At 41.4% G+C, this 20,075-nt stretch overlaps 1 protein-coding gene and 1 long non-coding RNA gene across 6 annotated transcripts in view; one reads left to right on the forward strand and one right to left on the reverse strand.

Moving 5' to 3' along the window:
• LOC133482415 (endothelin-converting enzyme-like 1) overlaps window positions 1–20,075 on the forward strand; it is a 56,301-nt gene that overhangs the window by 1,905 nt on the left and 34,321 nt on the right. For 3 of the 4 annotated variants that reach the window (XM_061782513.1, XM_061782512.1, XM_061782515.1), the window contains exons 2-6: window positions 4,587–5,764; window positions 6,783–6,851; window positions 7,649–7,759; window positions 7,832–7,924; window positions 9,928–10,052. In XM_061782513.1, the coding sequence (XP_061638497.1) occupies window positions 4,907–5,764; window positions 6,783–6,851; window positions 7,649–7,759; window positions 7,832–7,924; window positions 9,928–10,052 (1,256 nt within the window). In that variant the 5' untranslated portion in view covers window positions 4,587–4,906. The remainder of the gene's footprint in view (window positions 1–4,586; window positions 5,765–6,782; window positions 6,852–7,648; window positions 7,760–7,831; window positions 7,925–9,927; window positions 10,053–20,075) is intronic. The other variant, XM_061782514.1, reaches the window with a different exon arrangement.
• LOC133482416 (uncharacterized) lies at window positions 13,759–18,075 on the reverse strand. 2 transcript variants are annotated; one of them, XR_009789778.1, is made up of 5 exons: window positions 15,308–18,075; window positions 15,036–15,216; window positions 14,629–14,735; window positions 14,382–14,473; window positions 13,759–14,232 (listed from the first exon to the last, which is right to left on the reverse strand). It is a non-coding gene; the product is annotated as an uncharacterized LOC133482416 (long non-coding RNA). The 2 variants fall into 2 exon arrangements; XR_009789777.1 differs by having other exon boundaries at window positions 15,036–18,075.

Raw genomic sequence — 20,075 nt, forward strand, 5'->3', positions numbered from 1 at the left:
GCTATAGTTCCATGCTGTTGTTTCTGTCCTTGTATGTTTGCTGTCATATGATTTAGCGATTTCACGATGGCATATTGTGTGGCATTTGGTTGTACAAATGGTTCAGGCAGTGGCAAGATCTATCTGTCCTACGGCCATCGGGACCTCAACTGCCAGCAAGAGAAGTAAATCTCGTCGCCGCGGCAAAGGGGCACAGACAAGATGTGAGGATTTCCTTGTATATACTTACGACTCTCTTGTGGTTATTATGCCCTGGGCAGTAGGAAAAAAAAGACTCACGCAGTACTAGAAAATATGTGGGAATCCCAATGATGCCCTTGAGATGGATGAAAATTGATGAATTAATCTGTTGATATCTTATTTCACAAAAGCAATATTAATCTGAATACCGCCTTAAGACTTTTGGGGGACATACAACATATTCTTGCAAAAAAAAAAAAAAAAAAAGTTTAGTTCCCCTTTAAGTAAGAGAGTAGTAAAGAGTGCAAGCACAGAATGTAATTTGTACCATGCTTGAGCACATTTGACACCGATTGTTTGGTTTCTCTGAATTGTAGAAGTGCTATGTGCTGGGTTCAAGTTCTGTATACTTTCCTGGCCCCAGCCCGATTGGAAGAGGTGGTCTTGGGCTCGGCACGATTGCTCATCCACTCAAGCTGGACGTTTTGTATAATCAAAGCTTGTGTAATGCAACAGAAAAGCAGCGGCACTCCATATAATACACAAAGTCTGGAAAGTTGCAATAATAAAAGTTAAAAGTGTTTCATTAAGAAATGATGGCACAGGGCAGTGGCTTATCACACTGACGTTAGGGAGTCATTACAATAGATTTGGCCAAGTGTAATTGCATGTGACAGTTCAAGTGCCTGCCTGTTGATCCGACTTAGCATAAGGTAACACCCCTCTGATAAAAACCTGTCGCTTTGGCTGCCCCTTGGCATTTTGGAGCGCAAAACATAAATACTGAAGGACCAACTTTATGCATATGTGGACGATGTACGTACTGTATGCAGAAGTGTGTCACATTCATTCATGAATGGCAAATCACAAGGCTGTCATTGTATGTGCTCTCATCTCTTAACATCTCCTGTCTAATGTCCTATGCAGAATGCGAGGGCATCTAATTGGGACCAGCTGGCGGGTGCTTGGAATTAATAAGTAAATGGAATTAGTATCACAGGTGCCAATATTCCTGCAGTTGAGTTTTCTGCAGAAACTTTCTTAACAGACACACTCCCATGCCCCCATAAAGTGAGGGTCCATACAGATTCCATTGTATTTTCACTCAAGGAGAAGTTACTTCGTTACCAAGCCGCCAAATTAAATTTGCCAATTAGAGTAGTAGTGTGGCACATGGCATTGCCAAACACAAATACTCTCCACTCCCATGTTGACAAATTAGCTGGTAACACTGATGGCTGACCTGAATCGGTTCTAACACTGCAGCTATGCTTATCTTTTGTTTTCAACACGATGGTGCTCCCATGTAATCCGGCACTGAACTCCGACCATCCTCAGACAGACTTGCTGCAAATGCATAGGTGGAAAACTCAGTGTGGGGGCAGTTATTATGTAAATTCGATGGTATGAGATATTGCAGTTAGGGAAAATTCAGAACAGCTCGGTCACAGACACATTTTCAGAAATAGGAAGACAACCAAAGACGTACTCGGGTGTTTAATTTGACAGGTGGTGGGTGGGCATTCACTCCAGAGACCCAACTACTTGTATACAAACAATAAGTACATTTTCTTATGTGCACTTTAAGACTTCAACATAACATTCACTAACATCAAGAACTGTTAGTATATGAGGCTCATTCAAAACAAAATGTTCCCCCTTCAGTTGATGAGTTCCCACTTGTTTTAAGAGAATACTTTTAAAGGTGTATACAGATGTTAGGATGTACAGCTTGATTAAAGATTAAAATTGACTGGGCAAAAGTACGTCTCGTGAGATGCATGCTTTCCACATGTGTCTCGTGTCCATGCCATTGCGGTGTGTGTGTGTGTGTGTGTGTGCGTGTGTGTACACTTCAGCATAAGTTACCCTCAGATATCAGAGGCTGTCATGATCAGTAAATAGCCATTCATCACACATGCCATTCTCTGTGATGGAACCCACAAGAACCAATCCATTATCCATTGGTTTTGTGTGTGTGTGTGTGTGTGTGTGTGTTTGGGTGCTTCTAGGTGAGTGTGTGTTGCCCTAATTTATTGTAATGTTTAAGGAGCTGTGGCATGAGGGAGTGAGTGCATTTCAAACGCAGAGGAGAGTAGTTGCAAAGAGAGGAGGCATATATTTGAATCATGTAATCCAATAACCTGTGCATTATAATAAATAAGGTAGAGGGAATATGTGCTCATCCATTACTGTAAGTACATGAAACATGTCATAAGATATAGCCTCACAGAAATACTGTAGCAAATTTCTTATCGAGCATGTATACCAAAGTGGAGTTTTGATAGATGAAAATTTGGGGGGACAGTGACATCTCATTGAGACACTTTATTTCCCCCAGTTCTCTGCCCTTTTGGATACCCAATATGGCGGTTCTAGACAGATTTTAGTCAAGGTGCCCAAACTGGGGCCAAAGGTTTTTTTCAGGGGGGCCGGACTACAGTCGGCGGTGGGGTGTAGGGGATTTGCTCATGGAAAAATTTCATGGTTGCTGCATTTGAACCATCCAAATCCATTTCGTCAGTGGAGGGCATGCTGATTGAAAGTTTTGTCAGACAAGTCCAGTCCAACTAACACTATGAGGGGGGTGCGAATCACCGAACAACCATAACAAGCAATAGAAACTCAAAGGCACTAATCACAGCAAGGTTCTTTAGTAGATGCTACAAAAAGAGAATGTAAAATATTCTTCGTTTTCAACTATAACATTGGAATACATACAATTACATTCGAGTTTTAGGAGAATACAGATGGTGGTGTAAAAGTTCAAACACCTGACTAGCGTGTGACAACTACATACGTACAGTATGTACGTGTGTTCTTTTGGGCACACACTACAAACCAAGTCAGGCCATGTCTGAGAGCAGAGCAGCAGCATATCAGCCTCCACTGATGATTATTTTGTACCAAAAAGGCCAACACTTAGTGTTAGGTCTTCAGACTCCTGGGGGTCTGAGTAAAAATCTGGAATATATTGATGAAGGGGCGCATCATTACAAAAAATGCATAACTATGTATAGCAACCAATGTATCAGCACAAGCCAGCCAAGTGAATCACTTTAATAAATTAAAAACTTTTATGATTGACAAATCAAAGAACGTAACTTAATAGCCTATGGCTGCACACAGCTTAATTACTACAAGTAAAACTGTGATGATGAAGATGAGCACTATGATGTTTTTGGCAATAATTTGAATACACACCCTTTGCTTTTTACCCATCACAGTAGTGAACACAGCAAACACACTGTTAGTGATGCGTCAGCGCCCGGGGAGTAGTTTAGGGTAAACGCCGTCTTGCTCAAGGACGCCACAGCAGTGGGTCGTGCAATGTTGGGGTGGATGGTCCGTTGTTACACTGTCCGCACTTGCCGAATCTGATGTTTTTTATGCCCGCATTCTTCTGCCGGTCGATGACTTGAACGGGGTTCCCCTCAGTGACAGGCGGTGATCTTAACCACTTGGCCACGGCTGCTTACAGTATGTGGTTCACAGAGGGAGTAAAATGGGAATAGAGCAACCCTCTCCAATGAGAAGGTCACATATAAAACACACTTTAGTGGCTTGAGAAAATCGTTAACATTCCTACATCTTCAAAATGTTATTCAAGCACCTTTATATGCATCTACACTGCAGCAAGCTATTCACAGATCAGGTATCACCGATGGTCTTCACAGCTCTGAGCAGGTTCACGCTGACTAACCACTGAGCCGTCAGGCACAGTCACGCCAGTACAGCATAATTTATCTGTCAGGCTCTCTCATTGTGGTGTGTGATATCGCCTACAGGCAGTATGGGTAGTGGATTTGTAAGAGCAGGCAGCCCAGGACTATTTGTATGTACCTTTCCCATGTGAGTCTATGCGCTTTCACAATTGCATCTATTCTGTATCGTTGAACCTTATTGTAGGGTTTTTGTTTTTAAAGTAGAGTATATTTTGAGGTTTTTAAGACTGCAACTACAGATATGGAAAACCCCATTTAACATTTCATCTGATCAAGATTTCATTTGTTGAGCTGATAGGATCCTATTACTGTTCCGTTGGATACGACATGGGTGATAGGTAATAGTAATTTAGCCATTGATTCCTCAGTTGACAACGGTTTATGTCTTTGTTTACATTCACTGAGTGCACTTTATTTTTAAGCACACAATTATTGTGCCAAACCCAACCTCTAAATTGCAGATTGATGCCCATCTTCTTAGTTCTTCTCTCCAATTATTCCATCCAAAGTTGTGAGTCATCCAAACTATCCTCAGAGTTGACTATAAACCCAACACGTTTAGCTGGCACACAATATAATTAGGCAGAATGTGTGAGAAAACTGTGGCAAAAGTTTCATTTTTTTTTTCAATATTTCTCTTATGCCTTCAAGGTCCTCCTAAATCATTTTTATTTTCATCAGCAGGTGACCTGGAACTGGTTGGAGAGGAGGAGAACAAATGGAAAGATAGCCAGGAGAAAGAGGATGAGCGAGCTAGAGAGCAAGACCCGGGAGATTCCTCATGCAGAATGGAAGTCCTCATTCTGCCGGCTTGTGATTTGAAAGGAACAAAGGCAGCGTAGCCTAAGAAGGCCGTATCGTCTGTGTTTTGCCCTGTGTGGCCTCCCTCTATTTATCTCAGTCAGAGTCATGGTCTTAATCTGAACACAAAATAAATCCCCTAATCCCTTCCCCCCCACAGCCGTCTGCTATTGACATCTAATTCATAACGTCCCATTGTCATGGAGAAGACGTACTCACTAACCGCACACTATGATGAGTTCCAGGAAGTGAAATACGGCAGCCGCTACAGCAGTGACATCCTCAGTAATGGTATGACCCTTCACTTGGGTGGCAGTCTGGACCGTCACACGGCGCGCGGGCGGGGAGGCACCTGGTCAAATGGTCGCAACAAAGATGCAAGCAGCACAAGCAGCAGTGGCGGGCTCCCCCGGTGGAGCAGGAGGGAGATTTGCCTCCTCTCGGCTTTAGTCTTCGCAGCGGGCATGTGTGTCATTTTGGGAAGTATGCTCGCGCTAAAATACATTTCCTTGGAGGCCCAGCAGGATCCGCAGTGCAGGCAAGACTGCCAGCGGAGACGCGTACTGTTGCGGGCAGCGCGCTTTGTGCAGGCCAATATTGACCCCACCATCCAACCCTGCCAGGACTTTTACTCCTTCGCGTGTGGAGGCTGGCTAAGGCGTCACGCCATCCCAGAAGACAAGCTCAGCTATGGGATCATTACAGCAATAGGAGAGCACAATGAAGAGAAACTGCAGCGCATCCTTCTGGAGCCAATTCAGAGGCGTGAGCCTGCCTCGGCAGAGCGCAAGGTCAAGGAGTTTTATAGATCGTGTGTCAACATCCAGGAGATCGACAAGCTGGGCTCTAACCCCATGATCGAGGTGATAGACAGCTGCGGAGGGTGGGATCTGGCTGGGGCTCCTCCTGGTGCTGCTGGCTGGGAGAAAGAGGGCGCCCCACAAAGACCAGATTTCAATGAAATGCTTTATAGGACACAGGGCGTGTACAGCACTGCTGTGTTCTTCTCTCTCACTGTCAATGTGGATGACAAAAACTCTTCTCGGAATGCAATCAGGGTGAGAAACAGTGTCCATTTCTAATCTGTGCATGTGTGTGTGTGTGTGTGTGTGCGCGCGTGCGTGTGTGTGTGTGTGTGTATCATTCTGCTCGAGGGTTAATCCTCTGTGAAAACACAGCTTGTTGTCACAGAATTTACTAATTTCAGTATGCTTAAACAAGGGCGTTGAACTTGATCACATCGGTATATTTTACCACATGGAGCATATCCGGGATCAAATACTGTGACTGTGTCAATATATTTTTCTGGTTAAAAAATAAGAAAATGAAAAGGAGAGAAAACATTTCATTTAAATGTCAAAATTCATGTTATTCAACCTTAGCCTTTAGAAGACCCTCATTATAATACTGTACTGCAAATTTCAAACAGTGGCTCTGGATAATTCAATATCAGTTCAATTAAATTTTGTTTCTATAGCACCAAATCATAACTGGGGGCACTTTACACATGGAGCAAGTCTAAAACCACACTTCTCGCTTATTAAAAGACCAATTGATAATAAGTTACCCCAAACTGAGTTAACATAATAAAAGGTAGTATTTATTATGTAAATTAGCCCGACTGCAGTGGGACAGTTAAGCAGAAGTGGCGAATAGCTCGCTCACAAATTTTCAGAAATGGGCAGATGACAAAAGATTTACTTAGTTGTTTAGCCACTCCAGAGACCCAACTATGTATACACAAGCAACTCCAAAGTCATAATATGTCCCTTTAATATACTACCAACCGTCTGGCAAATGTCATGCAATATTGTAACTGCATTAAAAGACCGCACATCCATTTTGTTAAACTTTAACATAATGGACTTGCATTAGGCTCTGAAGATGACTGAAAATTATATATATATATATCTACTCTATCTATCTAGCTATCTATCTAGCTATGTATATATACGGGTATAGCTATACATATATGAATGATAACTTGATTGCAAGATGGTTTAATAGCTTGTAAATATAGGCTCGATTTGGACTATGCTATGACATTACATTACATTACGTGTGTTGTTTATATAGATTGATCAGGAAGGACTCACACTGCCTGAGAGAAGCCTTTACTTGGGTCAGGATGAAGACAGCGTCAAGGTAGAAAGCCCTACTTTTTGTTTATTGAGACCATCCGTCATTTACTTTTCACTGCCATTTTCTCCCTGCACTTTCCCTTCCCCTTCTACTTTCACCAGGGCTGTGAAATGGAAAAAGTTCAATTCGGGGAACAATTAGCAAGGGGGGTTGGGGGTCTCACACACACACACACACATGCATTACATAAATGTAGAATACAACAAGTTGAAGAACTAACGTTTACTACGTTAGTAAGTACTGTATGTAGCAAATTCATAGAAATGTGACAGTAAAATATCTGGTAATCTATAATTTGGGTGCCTCTTTCCGTTGATGCGATCGACCAAATGTGTTCTCCCTCCAGATCCATACTTCACATCCTGATGACACAAAGATGCAGAATACCTTCCTAGGTTCTTTAATCTTTCTAATATTTTTGTGAAGGTATTCATTTCCGGGGGGGCAAATTTGAGGGGGGCAAATTTCCGCAATTTACATAAGTGATTTCTCTAGGAGGAAAATCCGCGGACTTTTCACAGTCCTGCTTTCACTTCATCCTATTTCCAACCCCTTTCTGATACCTTCACTGTCAATGAGTTCACCTGCTTGTCTTTTCCCGCTTTCTTCCCTCACTTCCCCATCTCTCCTCCATCTGTTCTATTTAGTTCTCTCACTCATTTGCATTAATCCACCTGTTATCTTTCATCTCCCACTGTGCTTTTATCATCCTTTGCACCTCGCCATATGTCAAGCCGTCACCAGCTGTTATTGATGATGCTCCTCCCCTCGATTAGTGCTGAAGTCATTGTGCCTTTCAGATCTTAGCGGCGTACAAGGCCCTGATGGAGCGCTTACTAAGCATGCTGGGAGCTCACAACGCTACACAAAAGTCCAAGGAGATTATACAGCTGGAGACTCGTCTAGCCAACGTGAGCTGTTTGTGTGTGTGCGGCTGTTTATCTGCAGGTTTATGTGTAGTGTTCAGTAAAATTTCTCTCCAGATCACCATGTCAGAATATGATGACCAAAGAAAGGACGTCAGCACGATGTACAACCGAATTACACTGAGGCAGCTACAGCGCACCGCTCCTGGTGTGAGTACTGTACACACACACACACAATCCAAGTGAATCGCAAGTGTCCGCCCTGCAGGACTTAAGAGTGAGGCTTGAATGCAAGAAGAAGGAAGGAATATAAGCGGACATTGGAGGGGGTTAGACATGATGTCGGGAGGAGGAGGAAAGGTAAATTGGATTTCGAGCGAGGAGAAGGAGGAGGAGGCACTACCCTGAAGCAGTGAGCATGCTGACAGACATCCTCCAAAGATGAAATGCCTGATTTCAAATTCTCAGCCAAAAAAAGAGATTAAATATATACATAAAAAGAATTACTGTGAGAGTGAATATGTGATCATTAAAATGGAGCCAAAGATTCAGATTGGAAATTCAACTGAAGCAGAAGAGTAAGAAGCACTCTGTGCTGCCGCAACCAATTTGCTCTCAATTGGATCTGGAGGATGCTGATGAATTTAGGATGCAAATTTTGTTTACATGATGCGTAATTAAGAGGCTTTATTAACTGATTCCACAAAATGAATTTGTGGGAGGCAGCTGCTCTGAACTGCTCTTGATCTTTTTCGTTTGTTTGGTCTTTGCTTTTAATTATTTGCATCCTGAGGCAAATCTCACACCAGACTCAGTCCTTTGTCAAACAAGCGAGCACATTCTCATCAATTTAATGGATCTTGTGTGAAAAACACTGCTATTATTATTGGAAAACTGACATATTTTTCTGACTTCTTGTTCTTTTTTTAAATTCATTACTGTTATTAAAATTATATGCACTACAGTCCAGCCTCCCTAATTCTAACCGCTTTGAAATCATTGCTGAGTGTTGCATCGTGTTTTTTTTGTTTAGTTTTTTTTTTGGGGGGGTGGGGGTTGCGAGGGGCGTAGTGTAGCACAGCATTGCAGCATGCCCCCCATGTTTGTGGGGCGTGTCAAAGAGCTGACTTTTTGTAGCACATTAGACTCCTATTCTCATGTTCTCGGAAAACAGTTGAAATTTGTTTATAGAGATTTACGGTTACAAAGTTACTTCCCAAGTTTAGACATTACATTACATTACACATATATTACTAGTTACTCTAAACATAATAGGATATACTGTATTACTATTAATATTACTGTATATTGACACACTATATTGTACTGTACTATATTGTATTGTACTATATTGTACACTGATAGTGTAGTGGTTCACTCGCTTACTCGTTTCTTCCTGCCATAGTATGGCCTTATTAGGAGTGTTCAAAGACTCCTAAATTTAATTTGAACACCACAAAAACAAGGTTTAAATATGATAATAAAGAGAGTCAGCAGAATCAGTAGTGTATAACAATTTGCAATATTGACTGGGAATATTGACTTATGAATTTTTACCTTGGTTTTCATTAAGGTAATGGTCCAGCCTAGAACAGATGTATTATATTGAAGTCTGTGATTACGCCTTCTTGAGTATTCTTCGACATTATAATAGAACATCTGACTAATTGGGTTGGTTTTGAAAGTGACATTGTAGTGTTTACCAGAAGAATTTAGGTTTGGAGAGGTGAAAAGGGTTGAATACATTTACAAGCAGGAGACTCCACCATGCATTTTCTCAAAACTACGTGTGGTTTCAAAATTATTTTGCCAAATCTTTTCATTATTAAAGCATTGTTGCTTTCTTAATACACTAATTGCGTGGTTCTGTATGCCCAATCTCCTGATTGCGGACGGCGCACCACAGATGTTCCTGTTTGTGTTTATGAGAAACAACACAGTAAAAGCCTCAACATTAATAAGCAGAAAGAAAAACATCATTTGAGAATGAAAATTGGATATTGGAGACATCTGACGTAATTTGAACAATCTACTGTTGTAAATAACAATCAGCATTTACGCAGTTCAGATAACATTAGCTTTCAAGAACCAAGTAAAAAAGGGGCTCATATTTTGTATTCGTCAGTCAAAGAATTTCATAAGCGTCATACATTAAAAGGGAAATGACAATGTATACTTGCAATGCCAATTGATGACTAAATGTCTGACCACAGCTTCACTGGAAACGCCTTCTGGATAAAATCTTCCATGACAGCTTCTCTGAAGAAAAGGAGATAGTGGTGCTTGCCACAGATTACATACAAAAAGTGTCCGACATCATCAAGACAACATCAAAAAGGTAAACAATAAGTGAGTAAGCAAGTGACTGGGGAGCTTTTGAAGGGTTGGCTTTTGGGGCAAGGTGAGAGAAGGCCACTCGTAAGCTCCAAAATCGATTATATTTGATGTATGCATTTTAGGTTGGTTCTTTATGAGCATGTATAAGCACTTTTTGTTTGAAATTGCTTTGTGCAGGGTGAGTGGATACTGCTGTTGCATGGTCTTTTGTTTGGAGCTGTCATATAGCGTGTTTTTCAGGTTCTTCTGTGCTTGCACATTTGAGTATGTTAGTGCACATCAGTTTCTGTTGAATTAGCTTCCAGGTCTATAGCAGCTGATTATTATTGATCTACCAACACTGTTCTCCCACTTGCGCACACACCACACATTGTTCTTTCTCCTTCTTGCTCTTGACAGGCCGCAGGGTTACATCACGTCAGGATGTGTGTTAGAGCCACTGACAGCTCGCCTATAGTCACCATGCTCTATACAGCAACATTCAAGTTGCATGCATGGCTGACTGACTGGATGATTGGCAGGTGTATTACTTTCTTGTCATTAAAGGTGCAGTGTGTAGTGCTGAAACTGGGAGCAAGATTTAAATGTAGCCTCACTTCACTACTCCCTTCCCCTCCCCTCTGGCCGAATCCACGCCCCTCGCAGGCCTGCACACGGAAGTCACCAGCTGGCTTTACAGTCGTCACCTTAAAGAAGCAACGTTGCCATTTTCTGAATGTCTTGTTCACTGGTAAGTAAAAACAAAACAAAAAAAATGCCATACTGTATATAAGTGGCAAACTAACTCATGACATTATAGCTAGAAAGTTATTAGTTTGAACATTAAATTTAATTAATTATTAGCCCCATTTAGCAACAAGTACCTTTGATAAAAGCTATAAATATCAATACTCCACATTGTAGTATAGAGGCAATGTCTGGTGAATTTATATCCTTTGTTGTTCAGAGTTCCCAAGAGGCGAGCACAGTTACTACAACCCCTGGCCGAGTCCATCTTTGGGTAGCAGACGAGGAGGTACGCTATGCACTGTATAATAGTCACATGATTTGTACACACACATTTATACACAAACATGTTTTTAGAAACTGTGAATCACAGGTGCAAGCAAATTGCGTCAACTACCATGATTCTTGCTAAAAATTGTACCAAAACTTCCAAATTGTCAAAATGTTGAGCTGTCTCAAAAGCATTTTTTGTTACCAAACCCATTTTTACAGTAACTTGAAAAATAACTGAACAACCTGTTATCTTTGACTTCAGCTTTCAAAGCGAGTTTTTAATCAATTTGTTGTATATGATGAGGCAATTAAACATTTAATTCCCCTCATAACGGCCATCTGAGGGAAATCGTAACTACAATGTGGCTTGTGATAAAAATGATTTTAAGACCTCCATCCATCCATCCATCCATTTTCTGAGCCGCTTCTCCAGGGTACACCCTGAACTGGTTGCCAGCCAATCGCAGGGCACATAGGAACAAACAACCATTCGCACTCACAGTCATGCCTACGGGCAATTTAGAGTCTCCAATTCATGCATGTTTTTGGGATGTGGGAGGAAACCGGAGTGCCTGGAGAAAACCCACGCAGGCACGGGGAGAATATGCAAACTCCACACAGGCGGGGCCAGGGATTGAACCCAGGTCCTCAGAACTGTGAGGCTGACGCTCTAACCAGTCGGCCACCGTGCCGCCGATTTTAAGACCTCTGTATGTAAATGTATGTGTACAAGAATGAAAACAAAAATGGTACCATATCGTATTCATTATTTTTTGTTGATGGGATGGGTATAAGGGATTTTCTTAAGTACTTGTTTAAATGGGTTGTATATGTGGACATCAGAAAGAACAGATGTACAACCCCAATTCCAATGAAGTTGGGACGTTGTGTTAAACATAAATAAAAACAGAATACAATGATTTGCAAATCATGTTCAACCTATATTTAATTGAATATACTACAAAGACAAGATATTTAATGTTCAAACAGATAAACTTTATTGTTTTTAGCATTTAATCATTAACTTAGAATTTTATGACTGCAACACGTTCCAAAAAACCTGGGACAGGGTCATGTTTACCACTGTGTTACATCACATTTTCTTTTAACAACATTCAATAAACGTTTGGGAACTGAGGACACTAATTGTTGAAGCTTTGTAGGTGGAATTCTTTCCCATTCTTGCTTGATGTACAGCTTCAGCTGTTCAACAGTCCGGGGTCTCCGTTGTCGTATTTTACACTTCATAATGCGCCAAACATTTTCAATGGGAGACAGGTCTGGACTGCAGGCAGGCCAGTCTAGTACCCGCACTTTTTTACTACGAAGCAACGCTGTTGTAACACGTGCAGAATGTGGTTTGGCATTGTCTTGCTGAAATAAGCAGTGGTGTCCATGGAAAAGACGTTGCTTGGATAGCAGCATATGTTTCTCCAAAATCTGTATTTACCTTTCAGCATTAATGGTACCTTCAAAGATGTGTAAGTTACCCATGCCATTGGCACTAATACAGTCCCATACCATCACAGATGCTGGCTTTTGAACTTTGCGTCCATAACAGTCCTGATGGTTCTTTACCTTTTTGGCCCGGAGGACACGACATCCACAATTTCCTAAAACAATTTGAAATGTGAACTCGTCGGACCACAGAACACTTTTAGACTTTGCATCAGTCCATCTTAGATGAGCTTGGGCCCAGAGAAGCCGGCTGCGTTTCTGGGTGTTGTTGATAGATGGCTTTTGCTTTGCATAGTAGAGTTTCAAGTTGGACTTACGGAGGCAGCGCCGAACTGTATTTACTGACATTGGTTTTCTGAAGTGTTCCTGAGCCCATGTGGTTATATCCTTTACACATTGATGTTGGTTTTTGATGCAGTGTCGCCTGAGGGATCGAAGTGCGTGCTGGAGCCTATCCCAGCTGTCATCGGGCAGGAGGCGGGGAACACCCTGAACTGGTTGCCAGCCAATCGCTGCCAACCATTCAATGTTGGTTTTGGGCCTTGCCGCTTACATGCAGTGATTTCTCCAGATTCTCTGAACCTGTTCCCAATTAGCCTTTTCACCTTTGGGATGTTCCAAACAGGTGTTTGATGAGCATTCCTCAACTTTCTCAGTCTTTTGTGCCACCTGTCCCAGCTTTTTTGGAACGTGTTGCAGCCATAAAACTCTAAGTTAATGATTATTTGCTAAAAACAATAAAGTTCATCAGTTTGAACATTAAATGTCTTGTCTTTGTAGTGTATTCAATTAAATATAGGTTGAACATGATTTGCAAATAATCGTATTCTGTTTTTATTTATGTTTAACACAAGGTCTCAACTTCATTGGAATTGGGGTTGTAATATCTGTAACAATGGAAAGCCAATTTCAGAAACACAAAAGATAATCACCATTATCCCTTGCTTTACAGGAGAGAGTTGGCAGACTGAGTTTAGAATAAACACATATTGCGATAAAGACATTTCTGTGACGTGACGCCAGCTCCATGTTTTGACATCCCCCACGAGATATATGGGGAAGCTCCTCCAACTCTTCAGCCCCTGATCAACGGATTGGTGTCTGCCATAACTGCAGACACATGACAAACCTCTTGGACACCTTGATCTTGGACGAGTTTTACGCAGAGCCAGACGAATATGAAATAACATCTGGTGCTCATGACCTTAGTGAACCTGGAGAGAACAACAGATAATTCTGCCAATTCTGGACAATCCCCAAGGACATTATATAGGATTCACACAAAGCGACAACAAAATGTAATATTTTCGAAGCATTGCTCCAGTAGAAATGTGCATGCTGAATTACTTTTTAAATATTTGTCATTTACAGTTTATTTTTTAAATTTACTTCCAGGAATGTTTGCACATTTATCTCTACCTTTTTGAAATTGTTCAATTGTTATGAATTAAAAAACTGAAAATGAATGCTTCCTTCTCCACAATTTCCACTCAGAAATCAGTTACATTTCATATCGCCTTCCAGTTCATAAACATCAGTGCCCTATACAACGCTTGTTTATGGATTGTATATTTAAAACAACAAATATAACACGAATCAAAAGTATTTAAAAACATTTTATTCACAAGATATACTGTATGCATGGTTCCATTACATCATTCTAAGAGGTTTGCCCAGTATTCCAGGACTGGCTCGTGTCACTCCAATCTTGATCGGGTAGTGTCCTTCAGAAAAAAATCTCAAATTTAGAAAATAAATTCATTTCACACACAACCCTACATACTAATATATATTTTTTTATTATTACATTATACTGTACATATTTGTACATTATTGTTTCTTGAGACAGCTATAAGATTGAAGTAAAACTCACCTTGGCCTCTGCTGAGTTGAGTTTGCAACACTTGAGTAGATCATCAGGCCTTTGCTGTTGTAAGCTGCAACAGGCCCCTGGTGACAGAAACCCTGTAATTACATTTTATTTTTAATTGGTCTATTGTATATGTAAAGGACAAGAACACAGGGTATTGTACAGGTGTGTGTGTGTGTGTATGTATCTATGTATGTGTATATATATATATATATATATATATATATATATATATATATAAAATACTCACCATTGACCAGTCAGAGAGACTCTCTCCTGTAACAATTGTTGAAACAGCAGGAGGTGGAGGTCTCAGGTTTTTTTCATGGGCAGTGACCTTGATGGACCCTTGTATAACTACAAATCACACACAAAAACACTCACAGAAGGGAAAATAATCTATATATATCATGTACCGTATTTTCACGACCATAAGCCGCATCGTATTGAAAGGTGCCGTCTCAGTTACGGGGTCTATTTCTGTATTTAAGACATACATAAGACGCACCGTATTATTGGGCGCAGGCATGGTAAAACATACGATAGCTTGAAACATACGGTAGCATGCATGCACGCTAAAACAATGTTTTTAAAAAGGCAGCGGGAGCAAAACTGAGTTTGGTTGCACTTTGTTGAAGTATTTAACAATGTACTCACATTATTTTTTTATCAATCCTCATCTGTATCTAATCCACAAATCCATCAAAGTCCTCATCTGTATCCGAAATGAAAAGCTGGGCAAGTTCTCCATCAAACACGGCAGGTTCCCTCTCATCATTGTCGGAGTCAGTCTTGTTGCCGTGCGGCTCCTCACAAATGATGCCGGCTTTTACGAAAGCTCGAAAAACAGTGCAAGCAGACACGTTAGCCCAAGCATCCATAATCCGTTCACAAATTGTGACTCGCCCGGCGCTGCCTCCTAGTCTTACTTAAACTGTGTTCGCCAGCTGTCATCCATGGCTCCCACACCGCTCGCAACTTCACTTTGAACACCCTGTTTACACGGATGTCCAGCGGTTGGAGTTCCTTCGTCAAGCCGCCTGGAATGATGGAAAGCTCCGAGTTATTGCACTCGGTCGAATGGTGACTGTAGAGACGCTTCTCCCGGCTGTTCTTTGCTCATTAATCCATTGCTCGAGTTGGTCTTCCAACTCGGGCCACCTCGCCTTGTTTCCGCGTTTTGTTTTTCTTCTTTTTCCGCGGAAACTCAGCTTCCTCTTCTTGACTTGGCATTACTCGTTTTCCTGCTTCCTCCACTTGCAAACCATGGATTTGATGATTTTGAATTCTCTCACTGCTGCGGCTGCTCCTCTGCGTAACTCATAGCTTGCAGTTTAAACTGTGCTTCGTAAGCGTATCTCTTCGTAGGTGCCATTTTCGGGGGTCCTTAGTCAAACCGATGCACATACCATAATTATATACCTATGTCTTTAGCGTCCTCTGTCACGCGCACCCTTCCCACTTTACGTCCGCATGCTGTCCTCAGTCACGTCCACCTTCCTCGATATAAACAGCGTGTTGGCAGGAAATGCTCCCAGTCAGTGAAGCGGAGCGCTCATTAAAGTCACACAACAACATTTACATATTTTGGAACTCGGTGCACACATAGGGCGCGCCGCATTATAAGGCGCCCCGTCCATTTTGGTGAAAATTTAAGACTTTTAAGTGCGCCTTATGGTCATGAAAACACGGTAATATAAATGAATATGCATCCGGAAAAAATACTTGAGAATGAGCCCAAAATTGTCTCACAATGAAACTACAGATACATACAGACATTGTCAATGGAATAATATTCAGTTCGTCATGGAAGTTGTTTCATGTTTTATCCTTGAGTTGTATCCATTGTTCCCACAGCTTCCTTCTGGTATAAATGCGCGTACATGAGAAAATGATTGACACACTCCCAGCCCACGCCTCCAGTCTATACAGTGTCAAATTGGACAATTCTCTCCGTCACAGAGACTTTCTAAATTAATAATGAAAGTTAAATTACAGGCCACTTCTCCTCACTAGGGTCGCGGGCGTGCTGGAGCCTATCCCAGCTATCATCGGGCAGGAGGCGGGGTACACCCTGAACTGGTCGCCAGCCAATCCCAGGGCACATACAAACAAACAACCATTCGCACTCACATTTACACCTACGGGCAATTTAGAGTCTCCAATGTTTTTGGGATGTGGGACGAAACCGGAGTGCCCGGAGAAAACCCACGCAGGCACGGGGAGAACATGCAAACTCCACACAGGCGGTACCGGGGATTGAACCCTGGTCCTCAGAACTGTGAGGCTGATGCTCTAACCAGTCGTCCACCGTGCCGCCTTATAATATACAGTATATGATAAAAAGTGTTTTTTACCTAATTGCTTACTTCACTTTTAATGTGGAATAATGGATAGATGTCATACGTGTCATACTCCTACATGCATACATACTGTATATATACATCAGCCATCTACAGTAAACTGCAGCTCTATTAAGATTTTAGGGGACAAAAATAATAGTGTACCTCAATAGGTATACCTCTAATGGAACACTGTAATGTTACAACTGATCATTTATATGACATCCTGCTACATTAAGGCCTTTTCACACTGCACTTGCTCAGTGTGAAAGACCCCGGCGTCAAAGCGCAATGTCGACGGCAACGGCCATCCCATATTTGAAACTGCTGACCTAGCGACCAATCAGGAAGTAAACAGAAAGGTTTTTCCCACTGAAGAACTAGAGTGCACCTCGGGAAAATGTCGCTGTCTTTTTTAGGCTTGTTTGTGAGCTACAATATTACCAAGACCGCTTGGAGATATATTTCAGGCTCAGCAGAGATTTGGGGACAAAGAGAAACCGCTTGCATTAGAGCGTCCTCCATTTCCCCCTTGCCATTTATGGTACAAGTCCGCCCAAATAGCACTCAGAAATCACTGCGGCAGCCTCTCTCCCATTGGAGGAGCTTGTTGATGTAACGGCCTCAACGGTCCAGAATAGAACATTTTTCCATCCGAAGAGGCAACGCTGAGCGTTAGAGGCCAAAACGTCAAAACGCTCTGACGCCCTCTCAGCACACACACAATGAATGGGAAAGTCGAGTCCGTCAGTGTCTTGCCAAGTGGCCTTTAGTCTGTTCCTATTCAGTCCCTCACACTTTCCGTCTGTCAACAGTTTCCAATGGAAGTATCAATATCAGCGCTTGAAAAGTTGTACATGCACACTATAGGGAGGACAGCTTTCATTTTCAGTCATGAACATTTTTCATGATCATAGGAAGGAGTTTTAAACTTCAAATGTTCTTTTTAAGCCTGGTAGCAACATAGCTTGTCTGCACCCAAAACATCAGCAACTCTTTTCAAGACGTGAACTTGATTTTAGCTAATTAAATTACAGTGCCATTCATCCATTTTCTTTGCCACTTGTCCTCAAACGGTTACAGGTGAGCTGGAGCTTGTGCCAGTTGACTTTGTGCGAGATGCAAAGTACACTCTGGGCAGGTCGCTAGACAATTGCAGGGCACATGTAGACAAACAAGCATTCACACTGACAGTCACACCAATTAACAATTTCGAGTGTTTAATTTACCCTTCATGCATATTGTTGAAGTATGGGAGAACGCTGGACTATCCTGAGAAACCCTATTCAAGCACAGGGAGAACATGCAAACCCTGCTGAAGCTGAGATTTGAACCAAGAAACGTTTGACTTTGAGGCAAGCATTTTCCATCCACATATACAGAAAATTGTTTTCAAGATCAATGGAAACTCGTTTATGTCTTTTAAGTACAACTATTTTAAATGTTTGATTTGTGATGATAGGTTAAACATTTGGCAGCTTCTAAACTTCTCTGCCATTAAACTGGATATGAGGTTGGAAGCCATAACATGATATATGACTATGAGATTCAAAAGTTGGAGGGGTTAATGCTACAATGTTGCTTCACTTTCAAGCAGAAAAAATAAATGTCTCAGCTGTTAGAGGGGATTCATATACAATGGTTGGTTGTGGTGCCCCTTAATGTTATGTAGCAACTTTAACAAATCTGTCAAGCTGTTCCAACTGGCGAGCAAGAGTAGTCCATCGCCAAATGCACTAAAAATGCAGGGCCTTTGCATAGAAAGGTAGAAAATTAAACCGCTCATTTGATAAGCTTGCCTGTTTTATGTACCAATTATTGGAAAAAGTAATTCCAAACATGTTCTGGATGAACTGCCAGAACCATAACACCCTGGTCCACTACCCTAATGTCCAGCATAGCATCACTGCAATAATGGATTTTAGTTTCAGCTGAATGCAGAGCCCCAACTCTCTCAATTATCCTTTCAGACTGAACTACCATATTGACATACGCCCGTTTTTTTTTTTGTTTTTTTTACATAGTAGCATTTTATTTTCTGCTTTGTCAACAGTTTACAGGTATTCAAAGTGAACTCCACAAAAGTGCCGTGCTTGTCATGAGCACCATTTTGTTCATAAATACCACTATACTGTGTCATGACTGTGACACAGGAGGGACTGTGTGTTATATAGACAGACAGATGTTGTCCTATTGCAGTGGGATCTACATACAGATATGGATGTGAGCATTTATACACGTGTTGGTGTGTTTACCTCTCAGCTAAGCAAACAGTCATGAGAGCTTCAGTATTGTATATTTGATGATGAGTTGAGGGTAATCTAAAGCTTAGAACCTTTAATGAAATTATTACAGATCACATAATTATACTTCTAATCACCAAATGCTCTGAAAAGACAGACAATAACTCACCTGTACAAATACAGTTTTACAGTGCACACATGTCCATACACACTCCCACTGTTTTCACATCGTGGGAGTTGAGGGTCATGGTCGGTGTGATTACTTCATTGAATAACATGGTGAGGAGTTGCTGCTAATGAATCATAGAAAGTCTGCTGCATTATCTATAATTCTAAGCTTGTGTCATACATACTGCAAAGTCTAAAGGTACACACTGGTAGGTACTGGCTGTCAGGTGTTCCAGTACAGTTATTATTCGTATGAGAATTTGTGGTTGCCGATTTGATTCAAGGATGATATTTCTTCATTTCACACTAAGCTAACCTCCCTTAGTTGAAAGGTTTCAGCATGCACCGAGGCGAGTCACAAACACATCCATATTAAATCTGTCGTGTGTAAATCCAATGTTTTATTTCCTACTCTTGATACAATCAGTTGATTACCTTTTAAAATGATTTTTAAGTCAATATATTTTCATCCTGAATACCAACGTGCCGAGTGCAGATCGATGCAGTTGGATCGTAAAAATATAAATCGATACATCGATTTAGTGAGTGAATCTTTACACCCCTAATAGCTGTGGATGAAAGATTAAGAATCAACAAGATTTAAATCAATTTACGGCTTTGGGTTGAGGGAGTGAGTGAGCAAATAAACTATGGACTTGGGTGACCAACGCCACCCCTCATCCATCTGGGACTCTCTGGGGCATTTTGTCCAGTCATCCCGAAGAACATTTAGGAAGTCAGAGATCACAGATGTTGGATAGGGGAGCATTTTGGTATATTGAGTGTTGAACATGTTTGAAGTCAGGGCTCTCAAGTTCTTCAACGCCACACATGTCCAACCATGCCTCGATGGACTTTTTAAGGGCATCCCCATAATTGGTTTCACATGTTCCAAAGTTGGAACATGAACATTGAACATGGCTTGCAATTAAAAGCTACGACTA

The sequence above is a fragment of the Phyllopteryx taeniolatus genome, chromosome 8 (genome assembly GCF_024500385.1).
Source record: "Phyllopteryx taeniolatus isolate TA_2022b chromosome 8, UOR_Ptae_1.2, whole genome shotgun sequence".
NCBI classification, from domain to species: domain Eukaryota; kingdom Metazoa; phylum Chordata; class Actinopteri; order Syngnathiformes; family Syngnathidae; genus Phyllopteryx; species Phyllopteryx taeniolatus.